Consider the following 25,848-nt stretch of genomic DNA (forward strand, 5'->3'; position numbering starts at 1 on the left):
CGTGAAGCATGGAGGAGGAGGTGTGATGGTGTGGGGGTGCTTTGCTGGTGACTGTTGGGGATTTATTCAAAATTGAAGGCATACTGAACCAGCATGGCTACCACAGCATCTTGCAGCGGCATGCTATTCCATCCGGTTTGCGTTTTGTTGGACCATCATTTATTTTTCAACAGGACAATGACCCCAAACACACCTCCAGGCTGTGTAAGGGCTATTTGACCAAGTAGGAGAGTGATGGAGTGCTATGTCAGATGACCTGGCCTCCACAGTCACCAGACCTGAACCCAATCGAGATGGTTTGGGGTGAGCTGGACCGCAGAGTGAAGGCAAAAGGGCCAACAAGTGCTAAGCATCTCTGGGAACTCCTTCAAGACTGTTGGAAGACCATTTCCGGTGACTACCTCTTGAAGCTCATCAAGAGAATGCCAAGAGTGTGCAAAGCAGTACTCAAAGCAAAAGGTGGCTACTATGAAGAACCTAGAATATAAGACACACGGTATTTTCAGTTGTTTCACACTTTTTTGTTAACTATATAATTCCACATGTGTTAATTCATAGTTTTGATGCCTTCAGAGTGAATCTACAATTTTCGGAGATCATTTCATTTTCAACTTGCTTAGCTGTTCACAATAACAGTAATTTTGACCAGGGGTGCCCAAAATTTTACATGCCACTGTAGGTATAGTTCCCCTTGTGTAATTGCCCTACTATTACTGTTCCTGGGATAGTGTTAGTGCCTTGTGTCAGTTCTTTTGTGAGACTCCGGCTACCTTTTGGCATTGACCCTTATCTTTTCTGTATCCTGAAAACCTCTGTACATGGGAGTTGTCGCTCAGGAAGGTTTTGATCCTGTGATGACTGAGACTTTGAGACTGGTGTATAAATTGTAGACTTTGGAAGAAGTGAGCTCAGTAATTCCCTGGATCATGTGAGGCCGCTGCCGAAATACACACCTATTCGGCAAAGAGGGCAAAGGCTACAAAAGATAAGGGCGACCATCAGTGCTGAGAAAGGCAGAGGGATTACTGGAGGCTTTTCACTACAGCTCTGGATTGTCACTTTCTCCAGGTTTGTAGAAAGCAAAAAATACCTAATTTCTTTCTGGTGGGTATTGTTCTTCTTCAGCTCTTTCATGGTGTATGGCTCGCTCCTATCTTCTATACCTTTCTTTGCCCTGTGATGTGTTCTGTTATTCCAACCCCTCCCATCATCTTGCTCACTGCTCCCTTCTTAGTTTACCCTCTTTTGCGGCTTGATTTTTGCCTTGGTCTCCTCGCATGCTTGTTGCTTTTTTGCCTTGGTCTCCTCGCATGCTTGTTGCTTTTTTGCCTTGGTCTCCTCGCATGCTTGTTGCTTTTTTGCCTTGGTCTCCTCGCATGCTTTTTGCCTTGGGCTTCCTCGCATGCTCGTTGCTTTTTGCCTTGGGCTTCCTCGCATGCTCGTTGCTTTTTGCCTTGGGCTTCCTCGCATGCTCGTTGCTTTTTGCCTTGGGCTTCCTCGCATGCTCGTTGCTTTTTGCCTTGGGCTTCCTCGCATGCTCGTTGCTTTTTGCCTTGGGCTTCCTCGCATGCTCGTTGCTTTTTGCCTTGGGCTTCCTCGCATGCTCGTTGCTTTTTGCCTTGGGCTTCCTCGCATGCTCGTTGCTTTTTGCCTTGGGCTTCCTCGCATGCTCGTTGCTTTTTGCCTTGGGCTTCCTCGCATGCTCGTTGCTTTTTGCCTTGGGCTTCCTCGCATGCTCGTTGCTTTTTGCCTTGGGCTTCCTCGCATGCTCGTTGCTTTTTGCCTTGGGCTTCCTCGCATGCTCGTTGCTTTCTGTGCTTTCCCCCCTCACTCTCAGCTATGTTTGGCTGGGCTGGTTTAGTGCTGGTTAATCTGATGCCTCCATGAAGTGATATTATGTTTCTCTGCCGTTTCCTTGCTCTTTCTGCCTGTGATGCCTCATGTGTGGGGCATCTGTTTGCTAAACATCAGCGGGTGGAGTTGCACATACCTGTGGCTTCCGGGGTGGGGAGGGGCAGCGCAGGTAAACACTGAGCGCAGGTCACCAGGCCCATCCACACAATGGGAGACCTTCATGTGTGTGGGAGGGCGGCAGTGTTCTTAGCAGCCCTATGTTTTTAGTAAGCATGACCCCTGTAAAAGGCAAATGACGAGGAGACTAGGCTATATAATGGGGGTTACAGCTGGAAGTAAGTATTGATTCCACTGTGTGGCGCTCTGCTTCATGTTTATTATTATAGCGCCATTTATTCCGTGGCGCTCTGCATGTTTTTTACAGTATCATGTTGCTGCAATTAATGAATAACTCATTGTCAAAAAATGTGCTAATTGTATGATTTCACCAGCCATAGGTTTATACGCAATAAAGAACATTAAGCAGCTAGTCCTTGTCGAAATAACGTCAGCAATGTCCTTCATTTGCTGGGAGACAGGTCTGTTATGCTGCTGTAGACTAGATAGGCAGGACTACACAACTAATAGGAGGGTGAACCCAGACAGGTTCTGGCTCTTGAATTCCTTTATTATGAAAATTCAGTGACTGTTGGCTGACAATTTCTCCACAACTGGTCATTCACGTGTGTTTTGTTCTCCATCCTGCTCAGACCACCACGATGACTTTTTTCATGATTTTGGCTCCTTACATCGACATGACCCCCCCCCCCCCCCCCCAACACCACCACCACCACCACCACTTGTACTTTCCTTCTGTAGTGCCTGTAATGCCGCACACGAAAAAATTATTCCCAAAATCGTTATTCCCACATGCCTTTCGCTGACAGCCCCATAGACTGGAGTGGAGGTCAAGCATGGACACCTAGACTCCATGCAAGATTGGGCTCTGCGGAGAGCGATTTTTGTGAGCCAGAGCCCTGTTCCTGGGATCTCTAAGGATCCCGTGGTCAGACCTCTGTGATCAGTAAATTATCCCCCTATCTCATAGCATAATTTACGATTTCAGGAGTATCTTTTTGTGCCACCTGTAGGCCCCACACTGTAGGTGCTACTCCAAATGCTTCCTCTATTTCTCCACTTAATAATGATGCCCTGTTTTATTCCACCTGCACAGTAATACCGCCCTTTGTCCGTCCCACACAGTAGTAGTGTCCCCCTTTCTTTTTCTTACCCTCGAGAAGAAGCGAAAACTTGTCGCCGTCTCGCCCTCTCCCTTTTGTGGTAATAGCAGGTACGCAGGATGCAGTGATGAGACGCGAGACAGAAATGACTTTAAACGTTAACTTTTATAGATAAATGCCGTTAGGGCTATTGTTACGCAACCAACAGAATAACAGTAGTTGTCCTCGCAGGGAGTCAATACACATAAACAAGGATTGGGAGGACACGACTACTCCGGCAAAGACCGCTCACTATAGGGCCACGTAATGGCCGACTACGGGTCCTTAGTCATTATGTATCACTTATCTGGCATTCTGTTCCATGGTGTGTCAGCATCGCAGCCACTGGACCCAGCCACGGAAGATCTGGCGTAGTCTTCGGGCGTTCCGACGCCGAAGAGGAGCAGGGGCACAACAGGCCCGCGGAGAGTTCTTTGGCGGGATGTCCCCCAGCGGAGGCAGCGGGATACTGCCTGGGATTGGGAGAGTGGAGGCCGCAACGCCCTGACGGACTGGCAGCCGCAGTGATAAGTGGCGGTTGATAGGCCACAGGCGCAGCCTGAGGCCGCACTGGAGAATCCGCAGCGGGCACAGGCCCAGTCTCTACCGCGGACGAGCGGGTCGGTGGCAGCTGCGGGCGGCAAAGGAGTCACCGCCGTGGTCAGGAGTGAAGTGGAGGTGGCTGCGGGCAGCAGCGAGGAGGCTGCAGTCGCGAGCTGGAGTGAGGCGGCGACGGCTGCGAGTAGGCCGCAGCCGAGAGCTGGATTGAGGCAGTGGTCTTCTTTTGTCGGTAAGCTCGGCGCCGTCTCCCTGCTGTCCACCTAGAGTATCTCTCCTGTCGCTGTCCTCGTCTCTGGAAGCTTCTCGTGGCTCTCGCTCTCTGGCCCTCCCCAAGTCTCCACCTTCTTTTCTCGTTCTGCTGACTCACACAGTCTGGCCCTCTCCGCCCCTCTTGTCTGGACTCCTCCCCCAACTGCCCTGTCAGTCTCAGCAGTCCATCCCCTAGCTCTGCTCCCTGGAAACAGATACCCCAGGAACCTAGAAGACGGTCCCCTCGGTTCCGGCCCGGGTACTCGGCGGAGGCCTCTCCTCCTACACTTTGACGAGCATCAGCAGTGACATTGTGTGGCTCTGTCTCCACTGTTCTCCCTGTGACTCATAGACCAAAGAATAAACCACCGTGTGGCCCAAAGATGCAGAGGTGGCAGAAAGTGGTGGTCACCCAGGGGGGACGGGCACTCCACCAATGCACCCCTGCTTTACTGTGAGTGCATGTACTCGCTCTGCTGTTACAGATCTGTGAGGTTGTCTAACACTAGTACGTGTTCAGTCTGATTCACTCTGGTGGAGCTGCCATAAAGCAGTAGTGTCCGTGCAGACAGTGCGGCATGGAGGTATTTTGCCTCCACTGCTTTCTCACTCAATTTTTGAATATACGAATTGTAATTGGAGGAGTCTTCTGGGACCACCGAACTGTGATAACGTGGACACCCCCCCAATCATGAGAATACGCACTGCCTGCAGAATGACTGCGGTCTGGACCGGTCCTCATAACTGAAGGCGTGTGAGAATACCGCTCATCAGTACTGCCGCCACGTATTTAATATTGCTAATGCTTACCCCTAAATTTTAGGCCAGTGTCAGTGCATTTGTGAGAAGTACTACAATGTATTTTCCATGCACACGAGTCACGGAGAATCCTGCTACTTTACCCACTGGTGTTAATGATACTAATGTATATTAGCTATGCTGGCGAAAAACACATCCGATAGCTGTCTGCCGTCACCTTGTGTAATGTATGTACACAGTGACTGCACCAGCAGAATAGTGAGTGCAGCTCTGGGGTATAATACAGGATATAACTCAGAATCAGTAATGTAATGTATGTACACAGTGACTGCACCAGCAGAATAGTGAGTGCAGCTCTGGAGTATAATACAGGATGTAACTCAGGATCAGTAATGTAATGTATGCACACAGTGACTGCACCAGCAGAATAGTGAGTGCAGCTCTGGGGTATAATACAGGATGTAACTCAGGATCAGTAATGTATGTACATAGTGAGTGCAGCTCTGGGGTATAATACAGGATGTAACTCAGGGTCAGTAATGTATGTACACAGTGACTGCACCAGCAAAATAGTGAGGGCAGCTCTGGAGTATAATACAGGATGTAACTCAGGATTAGTAATGTATGTACACAGTGACTGCACCAGCAGAATAGTGAGTGCAGCTCTGTAGTATAATGCAGGATGTAACTCAGGATCAGTACAGGATCAGTAATGTATGTACACAGTGACTGCACCAGCAGAATAGTGAGTGCAGCTCTGGAGTATAATGCAGGATGTAACTCAGGATCAGTACAGGATCAGTAATGTATGTACACAGTGACTGCACCAGCAGAATAGTGAGTGCAGCTCTGGGGTATAATACAGGAGGTAACTCAGGATCAGTAATGTAATGTATGTACACAGTGACTGCACCAGCAGGATAGTGAGTGCAGCTCTGGAGTATAATACAGGAGGTAACTCAGGATCAGTAATGTATGTACACAGTGACTGCACCAGCAGAATAGTGAGTGCAGCTCTGGAGTATAATACAGGATGTAACTCAGGATCAGTACAGGATCAGTAATGTATGTACACAGTGGCTGCACCAGCAGAATAGTGAGTGCAGCTCTGGGGTATAATACAGGATGTAACTCAGGATCAGTAATGTAATGTATGTACACAGAGACTCCACCAGCAGAATAGTGAGTGCAACTCTGGAGTATAATACAGGAAGTAACTCAGGATCAGTAATGTAATGTATGTACACAGAGACTCCACCAGCAGAATAGTGAGTGCAGCTCTGGAGTATAATACAGGATGTAACTCAGGATCAGTAATGTATGTACACAGTGACTGCACCAGCAGAATAGTGAGTGCAGCTCTGGGGTATAATACAGGATGTAACTCAGGATCAGTAATGTATGTACACAGAGACTCCACCAGCAGAATAGTGAGTGCAGCTCTGGAGTATAGTACAAGATGTAGTAAACTGATTTAGCTTTATGTTGCACATTATTATTGTGGTTTGTGGTCATTATGTGATGAGTCTTAATTTATGGTGATGGCCATAGATTGTTCCTGGAAAGTCCCTTTGCACAATGCTGATTTTGTCCACACCCAGAACCTCTCTCTTCTGTATACTGAGGTCTGAAACCAGTTCACACCGTGTCCCAGTAATATTGCCAGCTTCCGGTGTGAGACCAGTGAGAAGGACGTGGCTTTGATATTCCCATTAGTGCCAGCAGAACCCAGGGAGTACAGATGGCTGTTTCCGCTTTCCCTTGCCCTCCTGGCTCGCTCGTGCAGTGAGCTGCTGTTGTTTGCAGTCACTAATGCATAGTGAGTTTTCTGCTGTCACTCCTGCCACTTCAACACTGCCCTGATTTAGCAACATGATGCATTGCCTCCAAATAATTGTCAGGAAGTCACTGTCTAAAGTTTGTCACTCCCTTTCACTAATAGTAGTATCACTGCATCTTTAAAAGTCTGATTTGTGATAATGTAGGGGAATGGGAGGAGGTGAGCTGTGACATCGCCTATTGTGAATGGTGGATCCTGTGTTATATACTGTATATAGTGGTGTTATCAGTCATTGTACAGGAGGAGGAGGAGGAGGTGAGCTGTGACATCATTTATTGTGAATGGTGGGTCCTGTTAACTACTGTATATAGAGGTGTTACCAGTCATTGTAGAGGAGGAGGAGGTGAGCAGTGACATCCCCTATTGTGAATGGTGGATCCTGTGTTATCAGTCATTGTAATTCTGTCCTGGTGATTTTTAATTACTTATTTCATATTTCTATCTATATATTTAAAATGTTAAAAATGTCAGTAATTTTTAAAGCCCACCGTGGCTAGTATGTTGAGGGTTGCTGTAAGACCCCTGTACTTTTTCTGCTATTTTCCACATTGGAATGCTGATAGGTAACTAGAGTCAAATAAAGTTTTTATTTTATGGGAATTTTTTAAGATTTTTCCAGTTTTCTTGATTTTTGTTGCTCTGCATTTGGCTTCTGTGTACAAGTCCCAGATGGGCAGCACATGTTGTCTCGCTGACTTGTTTCTTCTCATCGCAGACATTTATTTCAAGCTTATATTTTTCCACCTTTTATGTATTCTGTGAAATCTTGCCCCCCATATTGTGTCAGCACGGTCTGACCGTGCACAGATTGTGATGGTTTGGGATTCTGGGGAAGCAAGGTGGTAGATTTCTTCTTCTGAATTTTTATTTATAAAGGTAAGCCAGACTGTAACGTAGCTTATAGTGGTGCGGCCAAGCGCAGGTATGTTAGCACCATGCTGGAGTCTTGCTCTGACAGGCAGGGTCTCTGGCGTGTCTCTTCACACACCCATGCTGCAGACAGTTCTTTCCTTCCCCATGCTCTGCACTCTGGCGCAGAACCTGCCTGCTGCACTCTGGCGCAGAACCTGCCTGCTGCACTCTGGCGCAGAACCTGCCTGCTGCACTCTGGCGCAGAACCTGCCTGCTGCTCCATCCAGTCTGTCCTTGAGTGGCACCTGGCTGGCTTTCATCGGAAGCAAAGTCTATCCTCCCCATCAGAGGCTCTAGTGAACAGTCAGGTGTTCGCTTCATTACGCCCCTCTAGGATCTCCACGGTCCGTGGCACAGTGGTTCCACAAACCACGTCCGTGACAAGGGAGCAGGTGAAATAATCCGCGCTGCCCTGCTGCATTCTCATTGTAAGCAAACGTCATTTTTTTTTTCTTTTTGCACTCATTGTGTAGTGGCATTATCTATAAAGATGGGGTGAAGTGAAACTTGCTGAGTCCGGTGTTTGCCGTCTTGTTTGACTTCCTCTGTGCCCAGCCGCCGCGCTCCACACAGGTCACAGGCGGTCACAGCGGAGCAGCTCTCGTCGTGTAGTAGTATTCCTTGTGCTACTGCTATTCATGTCTCTATGATCTAAAGAGGAAAAGATGAATGCAAAGGAACCGTAGTTAAAAAATGAAGAAGTGATCTGGGTGATATTTGCTGTTGATGCTGATGAGGCACGTGGGTGCTGGGAGTTTAGGTTTTGCTAGAAGCAGACTTCCTATTTCCCAGTCTTGGTGTAACACACTTCGGTGCAGCGCTTTCACTTTCTCGGCGACATCTCCACTACAAATTTGGTGAGCTCAGGTGATTGCGATGGTTTGCCTCTGTTCTCAAGGGATAAAAATGGAAATAAAACTTTGCCACAAATGATCCATTCATGAGTACGGGGACGGAAGTGACATAAAATGTCTTCTGGTGGCTTCCTTTCCATCTGCTATTTGTTTTCTTTAGCCAGCAGGTGAAATAAGTATTGAATACGTCACCAATTTCTTAAATAAGTCTTATTTAGGTGCTATTGACATGAAATTCTCAGCAGATTTTGCTAACAACCCATCCTATCCTATACAGCAAAGAAATCAAACTATAGCTGTCCTTAAATGAAGTCATATGTAATAATCAGTGACACAGAGAAAATGTATTGAACACACTTACTGAAATGTAATTGGTACTTCGTACAAAAGTCTTTGTTGGTGATGGCAGCTTTAAGGCGCCTGCTGTATGGAGAAACTAGTCACAGGCATTGCTCAGTTGTGATTTTGGCCCATTCTTCCACACAAACACTCTTCAAATCCTGAAGGTCCTGTGTGCGTCTTCTATGATCCCTGAGCTTTAGTTCCTTCCATATGTTTTCTATTGGATTCAGGTCCGGTGGTCTGCTCGCCATTCTAGCAGCTTTATTTTCTTTCTCTGAATCCAATTCATAGTTTCCTTGGCTTGGGATCATTGTCTTGCTGAAATGTCCACCCTCATTTATCTTCATCATCCTGGTAGATGGGAGCAGATTTTTATCAGTGTCTCTGTATGTTTGTCCTTTCATCCTTCCTTCATACTTGAAGTTTGCCAGTGCCGTAGGCTGAAAAACAGCCCCACACCATGATGTTCCCACCTCCAAGCTTCGCTGTGGGTATGGTATTTTTTTGGGTGATATGCAGTGCATTCTGGCCTCCAAACAAGGAGTGTTTTATGGCATCCAAAGAGTCCAATTTTGGTTTCATCTGATCAGACTATATTCTCCCAGTATTTCACATGTTTGTCTAAATATTGTTGAACAAACTGTAAATGCACTTGAGCATGCATTTTTGTTCAGCAATGGAGTCTTTTGTGGTGAGCGTGCATACAGGACATGGAGGTTGCGTGGTGAGTGTGCATACAGGCCATAGAGATTGAGTGCATTACTTATTGTTTTCTTTGAAAAAATGTACCTGCTAATTCCAAGTCTGTAGCTCTCCACAGATAGCCTTTGGCTCTTGGACAACTCCTCTGATAATTCTTTTCAGTCCTCTATCTGAAATCCTGTGGGAAGCATCTGATCATGGCCAGTTTATGGTGAAATTATGTTCTATTTTCTTCCAGATTATGGCCCCAACAGTGCTCACTGGAACCTTCAGTAGTTTAGAAATTCTTCTGTAACCAATGCCATCAGTACGTTTTGCAACAATAAGGCTGTGAAGGTTTTGAGACAGCTCACTAGTTTTACCCATCATGAGATGTTTCTTGTGTAATGAGACACCTTTTTATAGGCCATCAGTTGAACCAGCCAATATTATTTGTCACTAAGTGGCAGGATTGCTTTTCAATTACTGACAGATTTCAGCTGGTGTCTGGACTTTTCATGGCTTTTTTGCACCTCTGTCTTTGTGTTCAATACTTCTTACCCTGTGCTTTCTCATTAATACACACATAAGTTATGGTAATTTATGGACATCTATGGTGATTTCTTTCCCTGTGTGGATTGGATGGGTTGTTACCGACATCTGGGGAGAATTTCATGTCATTAGAACCTTTTTAGAAATGGATATATTGACGTGTGTGTGTGTGTGTGTGTGTGTGTGTATATATATTATAATTTTTTTTTCTGCTATTCAAGTCTATTTTCCATCTTTTTAGCACTGCAACTTCCCATAGCAGTAGAGGTGTTCAGAAATGCCTGCAATAAATGGATGCAAAATGCAAAGTTGTTACACCGCTCCGCCATACTCACCCGGTCTCCGCTCCCACGCCGCAGTCGCCCTCTGCTCCCACGCCGCAGCCTCTCTCCACCCGACGGCCGCGGCGGTCACCTGAGACAGGCCCGCGACCGATGCCTTCCCTGCATGCTATGCGCATGCGCCATAGGCCGCTGCCGCGCCTCCTTCCTGCTTCTTATGCTCCGGCTGTGCCCTGACCCGGAAGCACCTTTGGACCAATGGCTGTCCAGACGGGGCCATATCAGGCCGCTTCCCCCTGAGGGAGGCGCCTGATCGTTGTGTTTCCTGACTCTCTGGCCTCGCTCCATCGTGCACACTCTGCTCCTGCAGTTCCTGTCTCGGCTGCTCCTCACAGCAGCTACTCCAGTCCTGCCTTCATTGTTCCTGTCGTCCTACTCCAGTCCTGCCTTCAGTGTTCCTGTCGTCCTACTCCAGTCCTGCCTTCAGTGCTCCTGCCGTCCTACTCCAGTCTCAGTCTTACTCCGGTCCATCCTGAGCCGCCCCTCTCGGTACCGGCTACCGTGGTACTCGAACCCCTGGGCCTGCTCCTAACGGTCCCTGTATAGGGGTCGGTTCCACCTGGCAGCTCGCCCGGGGTCCCTCGGTGCCACGGTCCAGAGGGTCCACTCTCGGAGTTCCGCTCCTGACCACCCGCGCTAACAAAAGTGTTATTTTTTTTTAAACTGATCCATTTTTCTTTTTAAATATGCATCTGCCAAAAAAAAAGAAAAAAAATCTAGGATTTCCATTTTGCATCCATTTTACTTTGTGATGGATCGGTTTATTTTTTTTTTATTACTGTATCTGATTTAAATGGATGACAACTGGAGGTGATCACAGCCCTCACCTCCATGAATGGAGATGACCGCTGCGTTGCCGCTGAGCTCTTTGCAGAGTTGGGCTGGCTCAAGAGACAACCTGAAGAAGAGGCTGCAATCCTAAACTACTGCTGCAGCCTGTTTTATTGTCAGGATGGGTTTATTTATGAGGTCGGGTTGATTTGAGATTGCTACCAGATTTGTCTCCAAATCTGTGACCTAGGGATACCCTGCACAAGAAGATGTAAATACTTGTGTTTCCCCCAAAAAATTGAGAAAAATATTCAAGCAGTGATACCTTTATTGTCTAACCAGAGAAATTATATTTGCAAGCTTTCAGGGCTCAGAAGGCCCCTTCATCAGGCTAGATTACAAGAAGGAAATGGGACGCATCGGTCACTGGAGAGAGGAAGTAGCTAGCTTCTCCTCGACTCTCTAGAGAAATCCGTATGGCTGAGAACCTCAGGTATAGCTGAATGTGCAGAGCCAGGACTAGTCCCCTATATATTGGTCACATCCAGACCCTGTACATCAGCACTATAAATGGCGCAGGGCACGTTCTCAGCCTCACAAGTGGCGATAATGCTCCTCTTTGTATGGTTCGGAGATAAAATGTGCAGCCTGAATGTGAGGCCGACCCAACGTGTTTCTTATGATATAAAGGAAGCGGCTTCCTGCTGTCGACGCTTTGAAGTAAGAACAGATGAGCCGGACTTGTGATAGTCTTCCAGCTCCTTGTCCGGGGCTCGGCTTTTACGTGCCGCCTACAGTTCACGTTCATGTGCCACGTTACTGCCAGCAGTAGCTACGATATAATGGCTGCTGAGCCATGGCGAGACATTGGCAGTGCGCTATATGGTGTAGGGGAGGAGGCCAAATGCTCACGTTGGTGTATTATGGAGGGGGCACACAGTTTTACCCATTTAGTGGGTGTTCTGTGCTGATACGTTGTAGTATATGGTCCGTATAACGGTATCTCTACTGTGGTATTTACACCAGGCTGAGGTCCTTCATATCCAAAATATGCACATGATCCATATTTTTCTTGTAAATCCACGCATTTTGGGGAATTGGAAAATACTACTGATAAGCAGGGCTGTGGAGTCGGAGTCGTGGAGTCGGAGTCGGTGCTCATTTTGGTGGAGTCGGAGTTGGAGTCGGTATAAAATGGACCGACTCCGACTCCTAAAATATATAATAAATTGGGTACAGTAATTCAATGCAGGATGTGCTGAATATTTTTTCATAGGAGTTTGGGAAAGTTATGAAATGTCCTATAAATGGCTGTTATATTCCTGATCTAAGGCTACATTCACACACAGCGTTTTTCCTGTGTTTTTTGAGGATACGTTTTTCAGCTGCAAAAGCTGATCATCTTTTTAAAAAACTGCATCACCTGAAAGGTTTTTGAGCTCATAGATAATGTTTTCAATGGCAAAAGCAGATTAGAAATCTGCTCTATACATTTATCCATATCTGTCTATCCATATCGTATCTGTACCAAAAAGAATGAAAACCGGGTAGTACACCAATATATATTCTGTTCTATCTAAATATCTTGATTATTGGATCATAAAAATGATTAAATGTCTGATGTTCACATTGTACTACAATAAATTTTTCACTTAAATATAAGCAATATGTGTCGGAGTCGGAGTTGGAGTCGGAGTCGGTGTAAGGGAAATTGAGGAGTCGGAGTCGCAGGTTTGGCTTACCGACTCCACAGCCCTGCTGATAAGCCAATGTCTCATTTCTTTGTCTCGTTTCTTTCCAGTTGATTACATTGTGGAATATGACTATGATGCGGTACATGATGACGAGCTGACGATGCGGATTGGGGACATCATCAAGAACGTCAAGAAGCTGGATGAGGAGGGCTGGATGGAAGGGGAGATCAATGGCAAACGAGGGGCTTTTCCTGATAACTTTGTTAAGGTAAGAAGCCCCCCCCTTAATCAAATGTACATTGTTGCTTCAGTATCTGAACTAGATGCTTATGGAGGCATATGAGGGGCTTATCTCCAAGACAGACCTCTTAAAGGGGTTAACATCAATGCAAGTATTATTATTATTTATTTATTTATTTATTATTAATGCAAGTTTTTTTGTTGCCCGGGAGATTTCCAGTATTCCATTCTGGTTACCTGCAGTCACCACTAGAGGGAGCTCTCTGTAGACTGGTTATCATGGCGTGCAATGTGTAACTATGCAGTAAGCTCCTGCACTCCCTCTAGTGGTGGTTACAGGTAGCTAGAGCATGGAGCATATGGTATTCTGTGCCCCCCGCCGCTACGAAGTCCAAAGACTATCACAAACTCGCCTTATCTTACATAATTAATATTCAACTATTTAGTTTTAGCAACCTAAGATGCTCCAGTCTTGTCTTCAGGAGGTAAGAAATATGCCTGGAGCTGGTTCTTGGTAGTTGAAGGGGTTATTCAGGACTACAATATCACTGTCTTATCTTGAGGCTAGGTTGTTGAAAGTAGATCAGTGGTGGTCCGACAACCCGTATCCCCGCCAATCAGCTGTTGTCAATTCCAGACAGAGAAACTCCATGCGCTGTGTAGTGGCTGTGCTCAGGTACTGCAGCTCAGCTCCTATTGACGTGAATGTGATCTGAGCTGCAGTACTGAGAGAGACCACTACTCCACATATGGCGCTGTGCAGTTCAGCTCTGCACACTGTGCACATTTGGAGCGGAGAACAGCTGATCAGTGGGGTGCCGGTGCTGGACCTCCATTAATCTGCCGCTGATGACCTGTCATAAGGAAATCTAAGAAATATCAAGAGGCTTATCACCGTCCAGCCCGTAATGTGCTGCCGTCCGCAGCCGATAATGTACTGCCGTGCAGCCGATAATCTGGCGCCTGCGGCCGAGTCTGAGCTGATCGATACTCCCGTCATCGGTGTAATTCGGTCTCATTCAGACTCCATAAACCTCTGGAAGAATCCCATTTGCTTCCTCCAGCAGTGAAATATGTCATCCAGATGTCTCCAGTCACACGCATACTTCTTATATTCTCCGATTTTTCCTTTTTTTGCATTAATTGGCGATGTTTGGAGCTGACTGATCTGAATAATCAAACAATTTTTCCATACCTGCCTGGTTTTTGAGGATGCTGCAATGGAGATAAGTTCATCTGTAAAGCTATATGGGCTAACAACCTGTGAATAGTCAAGTGGGTGTTCACTTTTTATTGAGGAGTCATGATGTCAGACACCTCCCCTCAAGTCCTGATTGACATCTATCCCGGTGTCTGCAGTGAACACCGTCCGTCTTCATGTCTTATGGACGCACTGTTGCCTGCTGCTCCATGGGTACATACAGAGCAGCTCTCCCACCCCCATAATGCCTCCAATCTGGAGACTCCTGTCCACTATTTGGAGCAGCGCTGCACATATTCTACCACTGATCCATTAATTCTTTGTGGGACTGATGAAGATGGTCAAGACGACTCTTGGCAGTCTCAGGTTGGTGGTGTTCCAATGCGGTAAATGCCATGCTCCCTTGTGGTTGGGCGGATGATGCTGTGCTCCCTTGTGGTTGGGCGGATGATGCCGTGCTCCCTTGTGGTTGGGCGGATGATGCCGTGCTCCCTTGTGGTTGGGCGGATGATGCCGTGCTCCCTTGTGGTTGGGCGGATGATGCCGTGCTCCCTTGTGGTTGGGCGGATGATGCCGTGCTCCCTTGTGGTTGGGCGGATGATGCCGTGCTCCCTTGTGGTTGGGCGGATGATGCCGTGCTCCCTTGTGGTTGGGCGGATGATGCCGTCGTCCCTGGTGGTTGGGCGGATGATGCCGTCGTCCCTGGTGGTTGGGCGGATGATGCCGTCGTCCCTGGTGGTTGGGCGGATGATGCCGTCGTCCCTGGTGGTTGGGCGGATGATGCCGTCGTCCCTGGTGGTTGGGCGGATGATGCCGTCGTCCCTGGTGGTTGGGCGGATGATGCCGTGGTCCCTGGTGGTTGGGCGGATGATGCCGTCGTCCCTGGTGGTTGGGCGGATGATGCCGTGCTCCCTGGTGGTTGGGCGGATGATGCCGTGCTCCCTGGTGGTTGGGCGGATGATGCCGTGCTCCCTGGTGGTTGGGCGGATGATGCCGTGCTCCCTGGTGGTTGGGCGGATGATGCCGTGCTCCCTGGTGGTTGGGCGGATGATGCCGTGCTCCCTGGTGGTTGCAGAAGAAGAAAGACGCGCACTCTTGCTGTGGAGATAGGTGCTGACTGTACGTGGAGGGTCCACAAACAATAGTCAGTAGATAAACAGTCGCACTCAAGTGTGGATTAATCTTGCCAAAAAATCTTGAAGATTTTGTGAAATTTTTGGATTTTTATTTTATTTCAAATACATCAAATAGTGTAACACCGCAGACAAAAGAAGTATCCAAAATGTGGGTATAATATCGTAATCCAGGATATGAGTATACTATGGTTACGTTTCGACCTACTAAGAGGCCTTTCTCAAACCATACTCAAGTAGTGACAAGGAAAAGATTAATTAGAGCATTTTCAGAAGTCCCAAACAGGGGCTGATGGCATGGGAGCAGCCTCTTAGTAGGTCGAAGCGTAACCATAGTATACTCATATCCTGGATTACGATATTATACCCACATTTTGGATACTTCTTTTGTCTGCGGTGTTAGGCCGGTTTCACATTAGCGCTTTTTCAGCGCACGCACGGCCGGGGGTAGCTCCGCCCCCGAGCCGGCTCTCTGCCCGGCGTGCCGGCCCCTTGCTTGTAGCGCCGCCTACTAGCGGACAGCGGCGCCTGCGATCGGCGCACCCTATCTTTAGCATAGGGTGCGCAGGCCGTGCGCTAGTTGCGCTTTGATCTGCGCTGCGCACTTTTGACGGTGCGCCGTGCGCGCCAAAATCCGAAAAGTTTGATTTTGGCGCGCACGGCGCACCGTCAAAAGTGCGCAGCGCAGGTCAAAGCGCAACTAGCGCACGGCCTGCGCACGATCTGCGCACCCTATGCTAAAGATAGGGTGCGCCGATCGCAGGCGGCGCTACAAGCAAGGGGCGGGCACGCCGGGCAGAGAGCCGGCTCGGGGGCAGAGCTACCCCCGGCCGTGCGTGCGCTGAAAAAGCGCTAATGTGAAACCGGCCTTACACTATTTGATGTATTTGAAATGAAATAAAAATCCAAAAATTTCACAAAATCTTCAAGATTTTTTTGGCAAGGTTAATCCAGACTTGAGTGCGACTGTTTATCTACTGACTCCCTGGTGGCTGGGCGGATGATGCCTTCGTCCCTGGTGGCTGGGCGATTGATGCCTTCGTCCCTGGTGGCTGAGCGATTGATGCCGTTGTCCTTTGTGGTTGGGCGGATGATGCCGTCGTCCTTTGTGGTTGGGCGGATGATGCCGTCGTCCTTTGTGGTTGGGCGGATGATGCCGTCGTCCCTGGTAGCCTGGAAGGTTTAAATGCCATATCTGTGGTTTCAGAGTAGGAAGGGGTTAATGCAGGGTTCCTGTTGGTTAACGGGGGTGTAGAGTGCTTTTGAAGTTGTGCCAATTGTGCTCGGCTCCCTCACAGAGTCTGAGTGCTGTCTGTGATCGGGCTGTGTGTCCCCCGTGACATGTCCTGTACAGAGATATGGGTCACACATAATACGGGGTCCCAGTAACTTCAGCCTGAGTCCAGTATGTGGTGACTTGTGGCTGCGCAGGATAGCACCAGCCATGCAGGATGGAGCCTGGTGACTGCAGGAAGAGCGCTGCATTGTTAGAATAGCTCATCAGATAATATGGGAACATTCCTGCCAGTTCCTGGCCTTGTGCCCCCCCAACCTCTCCAGGAGGCAGCCCCCTCCTCCAATCTCAACTCAGACCCCATGCTGTGCAGATGCTACAGTACCTGTGAGAATGTGAATGTAGACTTCAGATGTGCAGCTCTTGTTGTCTGATTGTGACATCCTCCTCCAGTACATGCAGCTCCTTTGCACCCTCCCCCATGCTTTATACTGTCCAGCCGTATAAGCATTTATTTTATTTTTTTTCAGAAAAATTAGGATTTCAATATTTTTATCATTTACTGATGAGATGAGCTGCAGTACCAGGGAGCAGCCACAACACAGAGTGGTGCTGTTCTGACTTTGTATATAGTTTTACATGGCTGCTGCCAGAACTGAAAACAGGACGGGTCATCAGTGCTCTAAGCTTCGAGATCCTCCTATAAGGGGTTAATCCCAAAGCATAGGGGATAACATGGTGACCACTGGGGATCTGACTGCTGGGACTCCCAGCGATGCCAGGGATAAGGTGGAGGATTTTGTGCACTTTTGCTTCTTTCAAGACGTTTGTTCTTGGATCCCCCAACGATCAAGTAAATGACTAGTTTGGAAATTGCATCCTCCGGATAGAAGGAGGAAAAGAAAAGCTTTGTTCCCTTATATAGAGATTTTGGAAGGAAACCTGTCAGTGCGTGGGATGGAGATCTAGGCATCGGTCACAAAAAAAAGGCTATTCTTTGACAGAGATCTGATTCACCAGTCACGAGCAATCTAGTGGTGAAGCCATATGTAAATCAGGCTGGAGGTGCATTGGAGGCGTGTCTGTGCACTGGAAGATCCTGCCCACTATGAACTTCCAGCCAGATTTACATAGGACTTCACCACTAGACTTTGAGTGGAAACTTCAATAACATTCCTTACTTGTAGAAAGCAAAGCAAGACCTTGTCCTGCAGCCTATGGCTCCGTCTCCTTTGTAGAACTAGAACTCCCAGCATAGCCTGGCTACCAGGAGTCGTGGTGGTCTCGCACACACTGATCACTTCCCGGATCACTACCTGCAGACAAGTCGTGTCATGACTGTGGGAGTGGGCCGGCACGCTGAGCGCAGGGCGTGTGCGGGCTGACAGGTATGTCCCTGTCCCTGGAGCCGGTGAGTGCTGCCGCTTATTGTCTCCTTCTCTGGGCTCCGTACACATGACGCAGAACAATGGTGGAGGCCGTGCTTTATGGGATTATCCGATGCCTCATGTAACGGTGAGCAGCGGCGCCCTGCACGGCCCCTCGTCCTGTCATCTGGGGTCACGGCAGGAATGTAAACTTTCATGGATCGTCTCCAATGTAGCAGAGCTGTGCTTGTCGCTGAAGTTTCACTGCGCCCTATTAACATCATTATGTCCTTTCATTGGACACTTTGGATCCATAAAATAATAGAATGATAATAGGAGGTCTTAATTAGGAAAACCACCCCCTTCTTTACCTTACTGTGCCCTAATGCAGTATTTTTTCATGCTTTTCCAGTTCTATGTAAAACCACATTGGGATATTACTGCAAGGTGGCAGACTCGGCTCTGCTGTATCTGTAAATGAACTTTAATACTTTTTATATAAATAGGACACGGGGGATTCTGGTATTTCATGCACCTATATGGGAAAAGTGTGCAGCCCTAGTCTTGAAGGGGAAATACAGAGGTAAGGGATCTACTGCCGTGTCAAAGGATCCCATGCACGGAGACTGGTCCATTAGTGATTTCCTGAATGGAGGGGCTACAATTCCCCACCAATGATATCATACGGGGGCAGCGGACTCTCCATGACTAACACCTCTCTCCAAGCAGTATAATAGAGGGGTTCAGAACCCCCCACACATTGTACTGAACCGCAACATACAAAAGCACTTTACCCCAATCACCATTTGCAATAGGTGATTTCACAGCTCACCTCCTCCCCCTTCCCTGCACAGTTGGTTCTGCACAGGTTACTGAGCATGAGCACAGCACTCTTTGCTATAGAGGTCATTCAGCTCCCTGAGCATGCCCACATTTTCCCCCCACAGAAGTCGTTCAGGCCGCTGAGCGATCCCCACAACCCCTTCCCTCCAGATGGCAGGTGGCTGCGGTCCTGGTGACTGCTGTGATCCCTATATGCTGTTAATCGAGCAGCGCTGAGCTCCGCACTCTGATCCATTGCGATTATTTCACCTGTACCTGTGATGTGTCGGATTTGGGTGGAATTCTTTTGTAAAGAGGTTATCCAATGAATATGCATACGTAAACCCGATAGTGCACATCAAAAACACCATCACGCTCCAGGGTAACGCACCTCTTTTTAGCCTTTCCCCATGCACCTGTGGTATCTTCTTCTGTGGCCCGGGAGTGTCCGGCGGCCCTGTGTGGCGGCGGCTGGTCCCGGCGGCCCTGTGTGGCGGCGGCTTCTCTTCACAGTGCTGTGCAGTGGGCTCTTGCAGTGGGCCTCCAGATGCCGGAGCTCTGATCTCCTGTTTTCCTCCACAGACCTGTACAATTGTATGTATATATACTATGTATGCAGCGTTGGAGAAACCGGGTGCATGTGTCCAAATCTGCGCGGCTGATAATGATGGATGGCAGACAATATTCTTCAAAGCTTTATTTCAATACAGGTTAATCAACGCGTTTCGAGGTCCTGCATGACCTCGAAACGCATTGACTATTAAGTATTAGCCTGTTTTGAAATAAAGCTTTGAAGAATATCGTCTGCCATCCATCATTATCAGCCGCACAGATTTGGACACATGCACCCGTTTCTCCATTATCCTCGGTCTTTGGACCCATGTCCTGCAGCAGCTGATACATGCTTTTTACATGTTGCTTAGGCTGGTTTCACATTTGCGTTCAGGATGGCTGCCTACTTCCTCCTTTCTTCCTCCCTGAAGCTCCGCCTACTTCTGTATGCGTCCTGCATTTCGCTGTGTACCTAAAATTTTGCGTTCCCGCGCGGTCGATGCACACGTCAAATCGCCGCATGCGGATGCATCCGCGTACAACACATGTCCCTGCGTACCCAGTGTTAAAGATAGGTATGCAGGGAAACGCAGGACGCATACGGAAGTAGGCAGAGCATCAGGGAGGAAGAAAAGAGGAAGGAGGCAGCCATCCGCAGCCCTCCTGAACGCAAATGTGAAACTAGCCTTAGTTGCGACAAACCCTGTTTGCGCTTTTTTTGCTCTCTAGATTTTCTAATTCCATGTATGCAGCGTTGTCACTCTTTAGTAAGGTGTTATCAGTCATTGTACAGGAGTGGGAGGTGAGATGTGACATCACCTATATTGTGAATGGTGGATCCTGTGTTATCTACTGTATATAGGTGTTTAGTAGCCAAAAATCCTGTCGTGTCGTGATTATAATGAGGCTGCTGAAAAGTCTTCTGTAAGTATGAATCTACAATAAGGACTAGTGGCCAGTGACAGATACACATATGTAGGTGTATTCACACATTGCATATTTGGTGCAGTATTTTCTGCATTTCTTGGCAGGAAAACCGCTGCATAAATAATTCACGGGTTTGCTGCATTTTTGGTTCATTTTTTTTACATGTGTTTTTGCTGCAGATTTTTCCCCACTCATTAATACTGGTTAAATCTGCAGCAAAAATGCAAGTCACAATTAAGCAATGTGTGCATGAGGCTTCAGGATTCTCATTCACTTCTCTGGCATCAGGAATCCCTACTGTTGTGACTGCTGCTTGTGATAGTACAGCGAATGTCAGTGCTGCAGGTGTGGCTTTGTAGTTCTGGGCATACAATTGATGTGGGCACTGCTGCAGGCTCATAATCAGGTGCTGGGGCACCGGTGCAGCTGGTATTGCTGGCACTGCTGCAGGCTCATAATCAGGTGCTGGGGCACCGGTGCAGCTGGTATTGCTGCTGGCACTGCTGCAGGCTCATAATCAGGTGCTGGGGCACCGGTGCAGCTGGTATTGCTGCTGGCACTGCTGCAGGCTCATAATCAGGTGCTGGGGCACCGGTGCAGCTGGTATTGCTGCTGGCACTGCTGCAGGCTCATAATCAGGTGCTGGGGCACCGGTGCAGCTGGTATTGCTGCTGGCACTGCTGCAGGCTCGTAATCAGGTGCTGGGGTACCGGTGCAGCTGGTATTGCTGCTGGCACTGCTGCAGACTCATAATCAGGTGCTGGGGCACCGGTGCAGCTGGTATTGCTAATGGCACTGCTGCAGGCTCGTAATCAGGTGCTGGGGTACCGGTGCAGCTGGTATTGCTGCTGGCACTGCTGCAGGCTCATAATCAGGTGCTGGGGCACCGGTGCAGCTGGTATTGCTGCTGGCACTGCTGCAGGCTCATAATCAGGAGCTGGGGCACCGGTGCAGCTGGTATTGCTGCTGGCACTGCTGCAGGCTCATAATCAGGTGCTGGGGCACCGGTGCAGCTGGTATTGCTGCTGGCACTGCTGCAGGCTCATAATCAGGTGCTGGGGCACCAGTGCAGCTGGTATTGCTGCTGGCACTGCTGCAGGCTCATAATCAGGTGCTGGGGCACCATTGCTGCTGGCACTGCTGCAGGCTCATAATCAGGTGCTGGGGTACCGGTGCAGCTGGTATTGCTGCTGGCACTGCTGCAGGCTCATAATCAGGTGCTGGGGTACCGGTGCAGCTAGTATTGCTGCTGGCACTGCTGCAGGCTCATAATCAGGTGCTGGGGCACCAGTGCAGCTGGTATTGCTGCTGGCACTGCTGCAGGCTCATAATCAGGTGCTGGGGCACCGGTGCAGCTGGTATTGCTGCTGGCACTGCTGCAGGCTCATAATCAGGTGCTGGGGCACCGGTGCAGCTGATATTGCTGCTGGCACTGCTGCAGGCTCGTAATCAGGTGCTGGGGTACCGGTGCAGCTGGTATTGCTGCTGGCACTGCTGCAGGCTCATAATCAGGTGCTAGGGCACCGGTGCAGCTGGTATTGCTGCTGGCACTGCTGCAGGCTCATAATCAGGTGCTGGGGTACCGGTGCAGCTGGTATTGCTGCTGGCACTGCTGCAGGCTCATAATCAGGAGCTGAGGCACCGGTGCAGCTGGTATTGCTGCTGGCACTGCTGCAGGCTCATAATCAGGTGCTGGGGCACCGGTGCAGCTGGTATTGCTGCTGGCACTGCTGCAGGCTCATAATCAGGTGCTGGGGCACCAGTGCAGCTGGTATTGCTGCTGGCACTGCTGCAGGCTCATAATCAGTTGCTGGGGCACCGGTGCAGCTGGTATTGCTGCTGGCACTGCTGCAGGCTCATAATCAGGTGCTGGGGCACCATTGCTGCTGGCACTGCTGCAGGCTTATAATCAGGTGCTGGGGTACCGGTGCAGCTGGTATTGCTGCTGGCACTGCTGCAGGCTCTTAATCAGGTGCTGGGGTACCGGTGCAGCTGGTATTGCTGCTGGCACTGCTGCAGGCTCATAATCAGGTGCTGGGGTACTGGTGCAGCTAGTATTGCTGCAGGCTCATAATCGTGCTGGGGCACCGGTGCAGCTGGTATTGCTGCTGGCACTGCTGCAGGCTCATAATCAGGTGCTGGGGCACCGGTGCAGCTGGTATTGCTGCTGGCACTGCTGCAGGCTCATAATCAGGTGCTGGGGCACCAGTGCAGCTGGTATTGCTGCTGGCACTGCTGCAGGCTCATAATCAGTTGCTGGGGCACCGGTGCAGCTGGTATTACTGCTGGCACTGCTGCAGGCTCATAATCAGGTGCTGGGGCACCATTGCTGCTGGCACTGCTGCAGGCTTATAATCAGGTGCTGGGGTACCGGTGCAGCTGGTATTGCTGCTGGCACTGCTGCAGGCTCTTAATCAGGTGCTGGGGTACCGGTGCAGCTGGTATTGCTGCTGGCACTGCTGCAGGCTCATAATCAGGTGCTGGGGTACTGGTGCAGCTAGTATTGCTGCAGGCTCATAATCAGGTGCTGGGGCACCGGTGCAGCTGGTATTGCTGCTGGCACTGCTGCAGGCTCATAATCAGGTGCTGGGGTACCGGTGCAGCTGGTATTGCTGCTGGCACTGCTTCAGGCTCCTAATCAGGTGCTGGGGCACCGGTGCAGCTGGTATTGCTGCTGGCACTGCTGCAGGCTCATAATCAGGTGCTGGGGTACTGCTGCAGCTGGTAGTGCTGCAGGCTGATAATCAGGTGCTGGGGCACCGGTGCAGCTGGTATTGCTGCTGGCATTGCTGCAGGCTCATAATCAGGTGCTGGGGCACCGGTGCAGCTGGTATTGCTGCTGGCACTGCTGCAGGCTCATAATCAGGTGGTGGGGTACTGGTGCTGCTGGCACTGCTGCAGGCTCATAATCAGGTGCTGGGGCACCGGTGCAGCTGGTATTGCTGCTGGCACTGCTGCAGGCTCATAATCAGGTGGTGGGGTACTGGTGCAGCTGGTATTGCTGCTGGCACTGCTGCAGGCTCATAATCAGGTGCTGGGGCACCGGTGCAGCTGGTATTGCTGCTGGCACTGCTGCAGGCTCATAATCAGGTGCTTGGGTACCGGTGCAGCTGGTATTGCTGCTGGCACTGCTGCAGGCTCATAATCAGGTGGTGGGGTACTGGTACAGCTGGTATTGCTGCTGGCACTGCTGCAGGCTCATAATCAGGTGCTGGGGTACTGGTGCAGCTGGTATTGCTGCTGGCACTGCTGCAGGCTCATAATCAGGTGGTGGGGTACTGGTACAGCTGGTATTGCTGCTGGCACTGCTGCAGGCTCATAATCAGGTGGTGGGGTACTGGTACAGCTGGTATTGCTGCTGGCACTGCTGCAGGCTCATAATCAGGAGCTGGGGCACCGGTGCAGCTGGTATTGCTGCTGGCACTGCTGCAGGCTCATAATCAGGTGCTGGGGCACCGGTGCAGCTGGTATTGCTGCTGGCACTGCTGCAGGCTCATAATCAGGTGGTGGGGTACTGGTACAGCTGGTATTGCTGCTGGCACTGCTGCAGGCTCATAATCAGGTGCTGGGGCACCGGTGCAGCTGGTATTGCTGCTGGCACTGCTGCAGGCTCATAATCAGGTGGTGGGGTACTGGTACAGCTGGTATTGCTGCTGGCACTGCTGCAGGCTCATAATCAGGTGCTGGGGTACTGGTGCAGCTGGTATTGCTGCTGGCACTGCTGCAGGCTCATAATCAGGTGGTGGGGTACTGGTACAGCTGGTATTGCTGCTGGCACTGCTGCAGGCTCATAATCAGGTGGTGGGGTACTGGTACAGCTGGTATTGCTGCTGGCACTGCTGCAGGCTCATAATCAGGAGCTGGGGCACCGGTGCAGCTGGTATTGCTGCTGGCACTGCTGCAGGCTCATAATCAGGTGCTGGGGCACCGGTGCAGCAGGTATTGCTGCTGGCACTGCTGCAGGCTCATAATCAGGTGGTGGGGTACTGGTACAGCTGGTATTGCTGCTGGCACTGCTGCAGGCTCATAATCAGGTGCTGGGGCACCGGTGCAGCTGGTATTGCTGCTGGCACTGCTGCAGGCTCATAATCAGGTGCTGGGGTACTGGTGCAGCTGGTATTGCTGCTGGCACTGCTGCAGGCTCATAATCAGGTGGTGGGGTACTGGTACAGCTGGTATTGCTGCTGGCACTGCTGCAGGCTCATAATCAGGTGGTGGGGTACTGGTACAGCTGGTATTGCTGCTGGCACTGCTGCAGGCTCATAATCAGGAGCTGGGGCACCGGTGCAGCTGGTATTGCTGCTGGCACTGCTGCAGGCTCATAATCAGGTGCTGGGGCACCGGTGCAGCTGGTATTGCTGCTGGCACTGCTGCAGGCTCATAATCAGGTGATGGGGCACCGGTGCAGCTGGTATTGCTGCTGGCACTGCTGCAGGCTCATAATCAGGTGCTGGGGCACCAGTGCAGCTGGTATTGCTGCTGGCACTGCTGCAGGCTCATAATCAGGTGATGGGGCACCGGTGCAGCTGGTATTGCTGCTGGCACTGCTGCAGGCTCATAATCAGGTGCTGGGGCACCATTGCTGCTGGCACTGCTGCAGGCTCTTAATCAGGTGCTGGGGTACCGGTGCAGCTGGTATTGCTGCTGGCACTGCTGCAGGCTCATAATCAGGTGCTGGGGTACCGGTGCAGCTGGTATTGCTGCTGGCACTGCTGCAGGCTCATAATCAGGTGCTGGGGTACTGGTGCAGCTAGTATTGCTGCTGGCACTGCTGCAGGCTCATAATCAGGTGCTGGGGCACCGGTGCAGCTGGTATTGCTGCTGGCACTGCTGCAGGCTCATAATCAGGTGCTGGGGCACCGGTGCAGCTGGTATTGCTGCTGGCACTGCTGCAGGCTCATAATCAGGTGGTGGGGTACTGGTGCAGCTGGTATTGCTGCTGGCACTGCTGCAGGCTCATAATCAGGTGCTGGGGCACCGGTGCAGCTGGTATTGCTGCTGGCACTGCTGCAGGCTCATAATCAGGTGCTGGGGCACAGGTGCAGCTGGTATTGCTGCTGGCATTGCTGCAGGCTCATAATCAGGTGCTGGGGCACCAGTGCAGCTGGTATTGCTGCTGGCACTGCTGCAGGCTCATAATCAGGTGCTGGGGCACCGGTGCAGCTGGTATTGCTGCTGGCACTGCTGCAGGCTCATAATCAGGTGCTGGGGCACCATTGCTGCTGGCACTGCTGCAGGCTCATAATCAGGTGGTGGGGCACAGGTGCAGCTGGTATTGCTGCTGGCATTGCTGCAGGCTCATAATCAGGTGCTGGGGCACCGGTGCAGCTGGTATTGCTGGCACTGCTGCAGGCTCATAATCAGGTGCTGGGGCACCGGTGCAGCTGGTATTGCTGCTGGCACTGCTGCAGGCTCATAATCAGGTGGTGGGGTACTGGTACAGCTGGTATTGCTGCTGGCACTGCTGCAGGCTCATAATCAGGTGCTGGGGCACCGGTGCAGCTGGTATTGCTGCTGGCACTGCTGCAGGCTCATAATCAGGTGCTGGGGTACTGGTGCAGCTGGTATTGCTGCTGGCACTGCTGCAGGCTCATAATCAGGTGGTGGGGTACTGGTACAGCTGGTATTGCTGCTGGCACTGCTGCAGGCTCATAATCAGGTGCTGGGGCACCGGTGCAGCTGGTATTGCTGCTGGCACTGCTG

The 25,848-nt window shown here is 50.1% G+C and overlaps 1 protein-coding gene across 3 annotated transcripts in view; it reads left to right on the forward strand.

Annotated features, from left to right (window-relative positions):
• CD2AP (CD2 associated protein) overlaps nt 1-25,848 on the forward strand; it is a 100,537-nt gene that overhangs the window by 14,847 nt on the left and 59,842 nt on the right. For 2 of the 3 annotated variants that reach the window (XR_012234300.1, XM_073586584.1), the window contains exon 2: nt 12,777-12,937. Coding sequence is in view for 2 of the 3 variants with exons in the window: in XM_073586584.1 (XP_073442685.1) it covers nt 12,777-12,937 (161 nt within the window). In the remaining variant the exon portion in view is untranslated. Of the gene's footprint in view, nt 1-924; nt 1,069-12,776; nt 12,938-25,848 lie in introns of those variants that run through there. The other variant, XM_073586585.1, reaches the window with a different exon arrangement.

Source organism: Dendrobates tinctorius, unplaced genomic scaffold, assembly GCF_039654945.1.
Source record: "Dendrobates tinctorius isolate UK_male_01 unplaced genomic scaffold, ASM3965494v1 ptg000093l, whole genome shotgun sequence".
Lineage (NCBI taxonomy): Eukaryota > Metazoa > Chordata > Amphibia > Anura > Dendrobatidae > Dendrobates > Dendrobates tinctorius.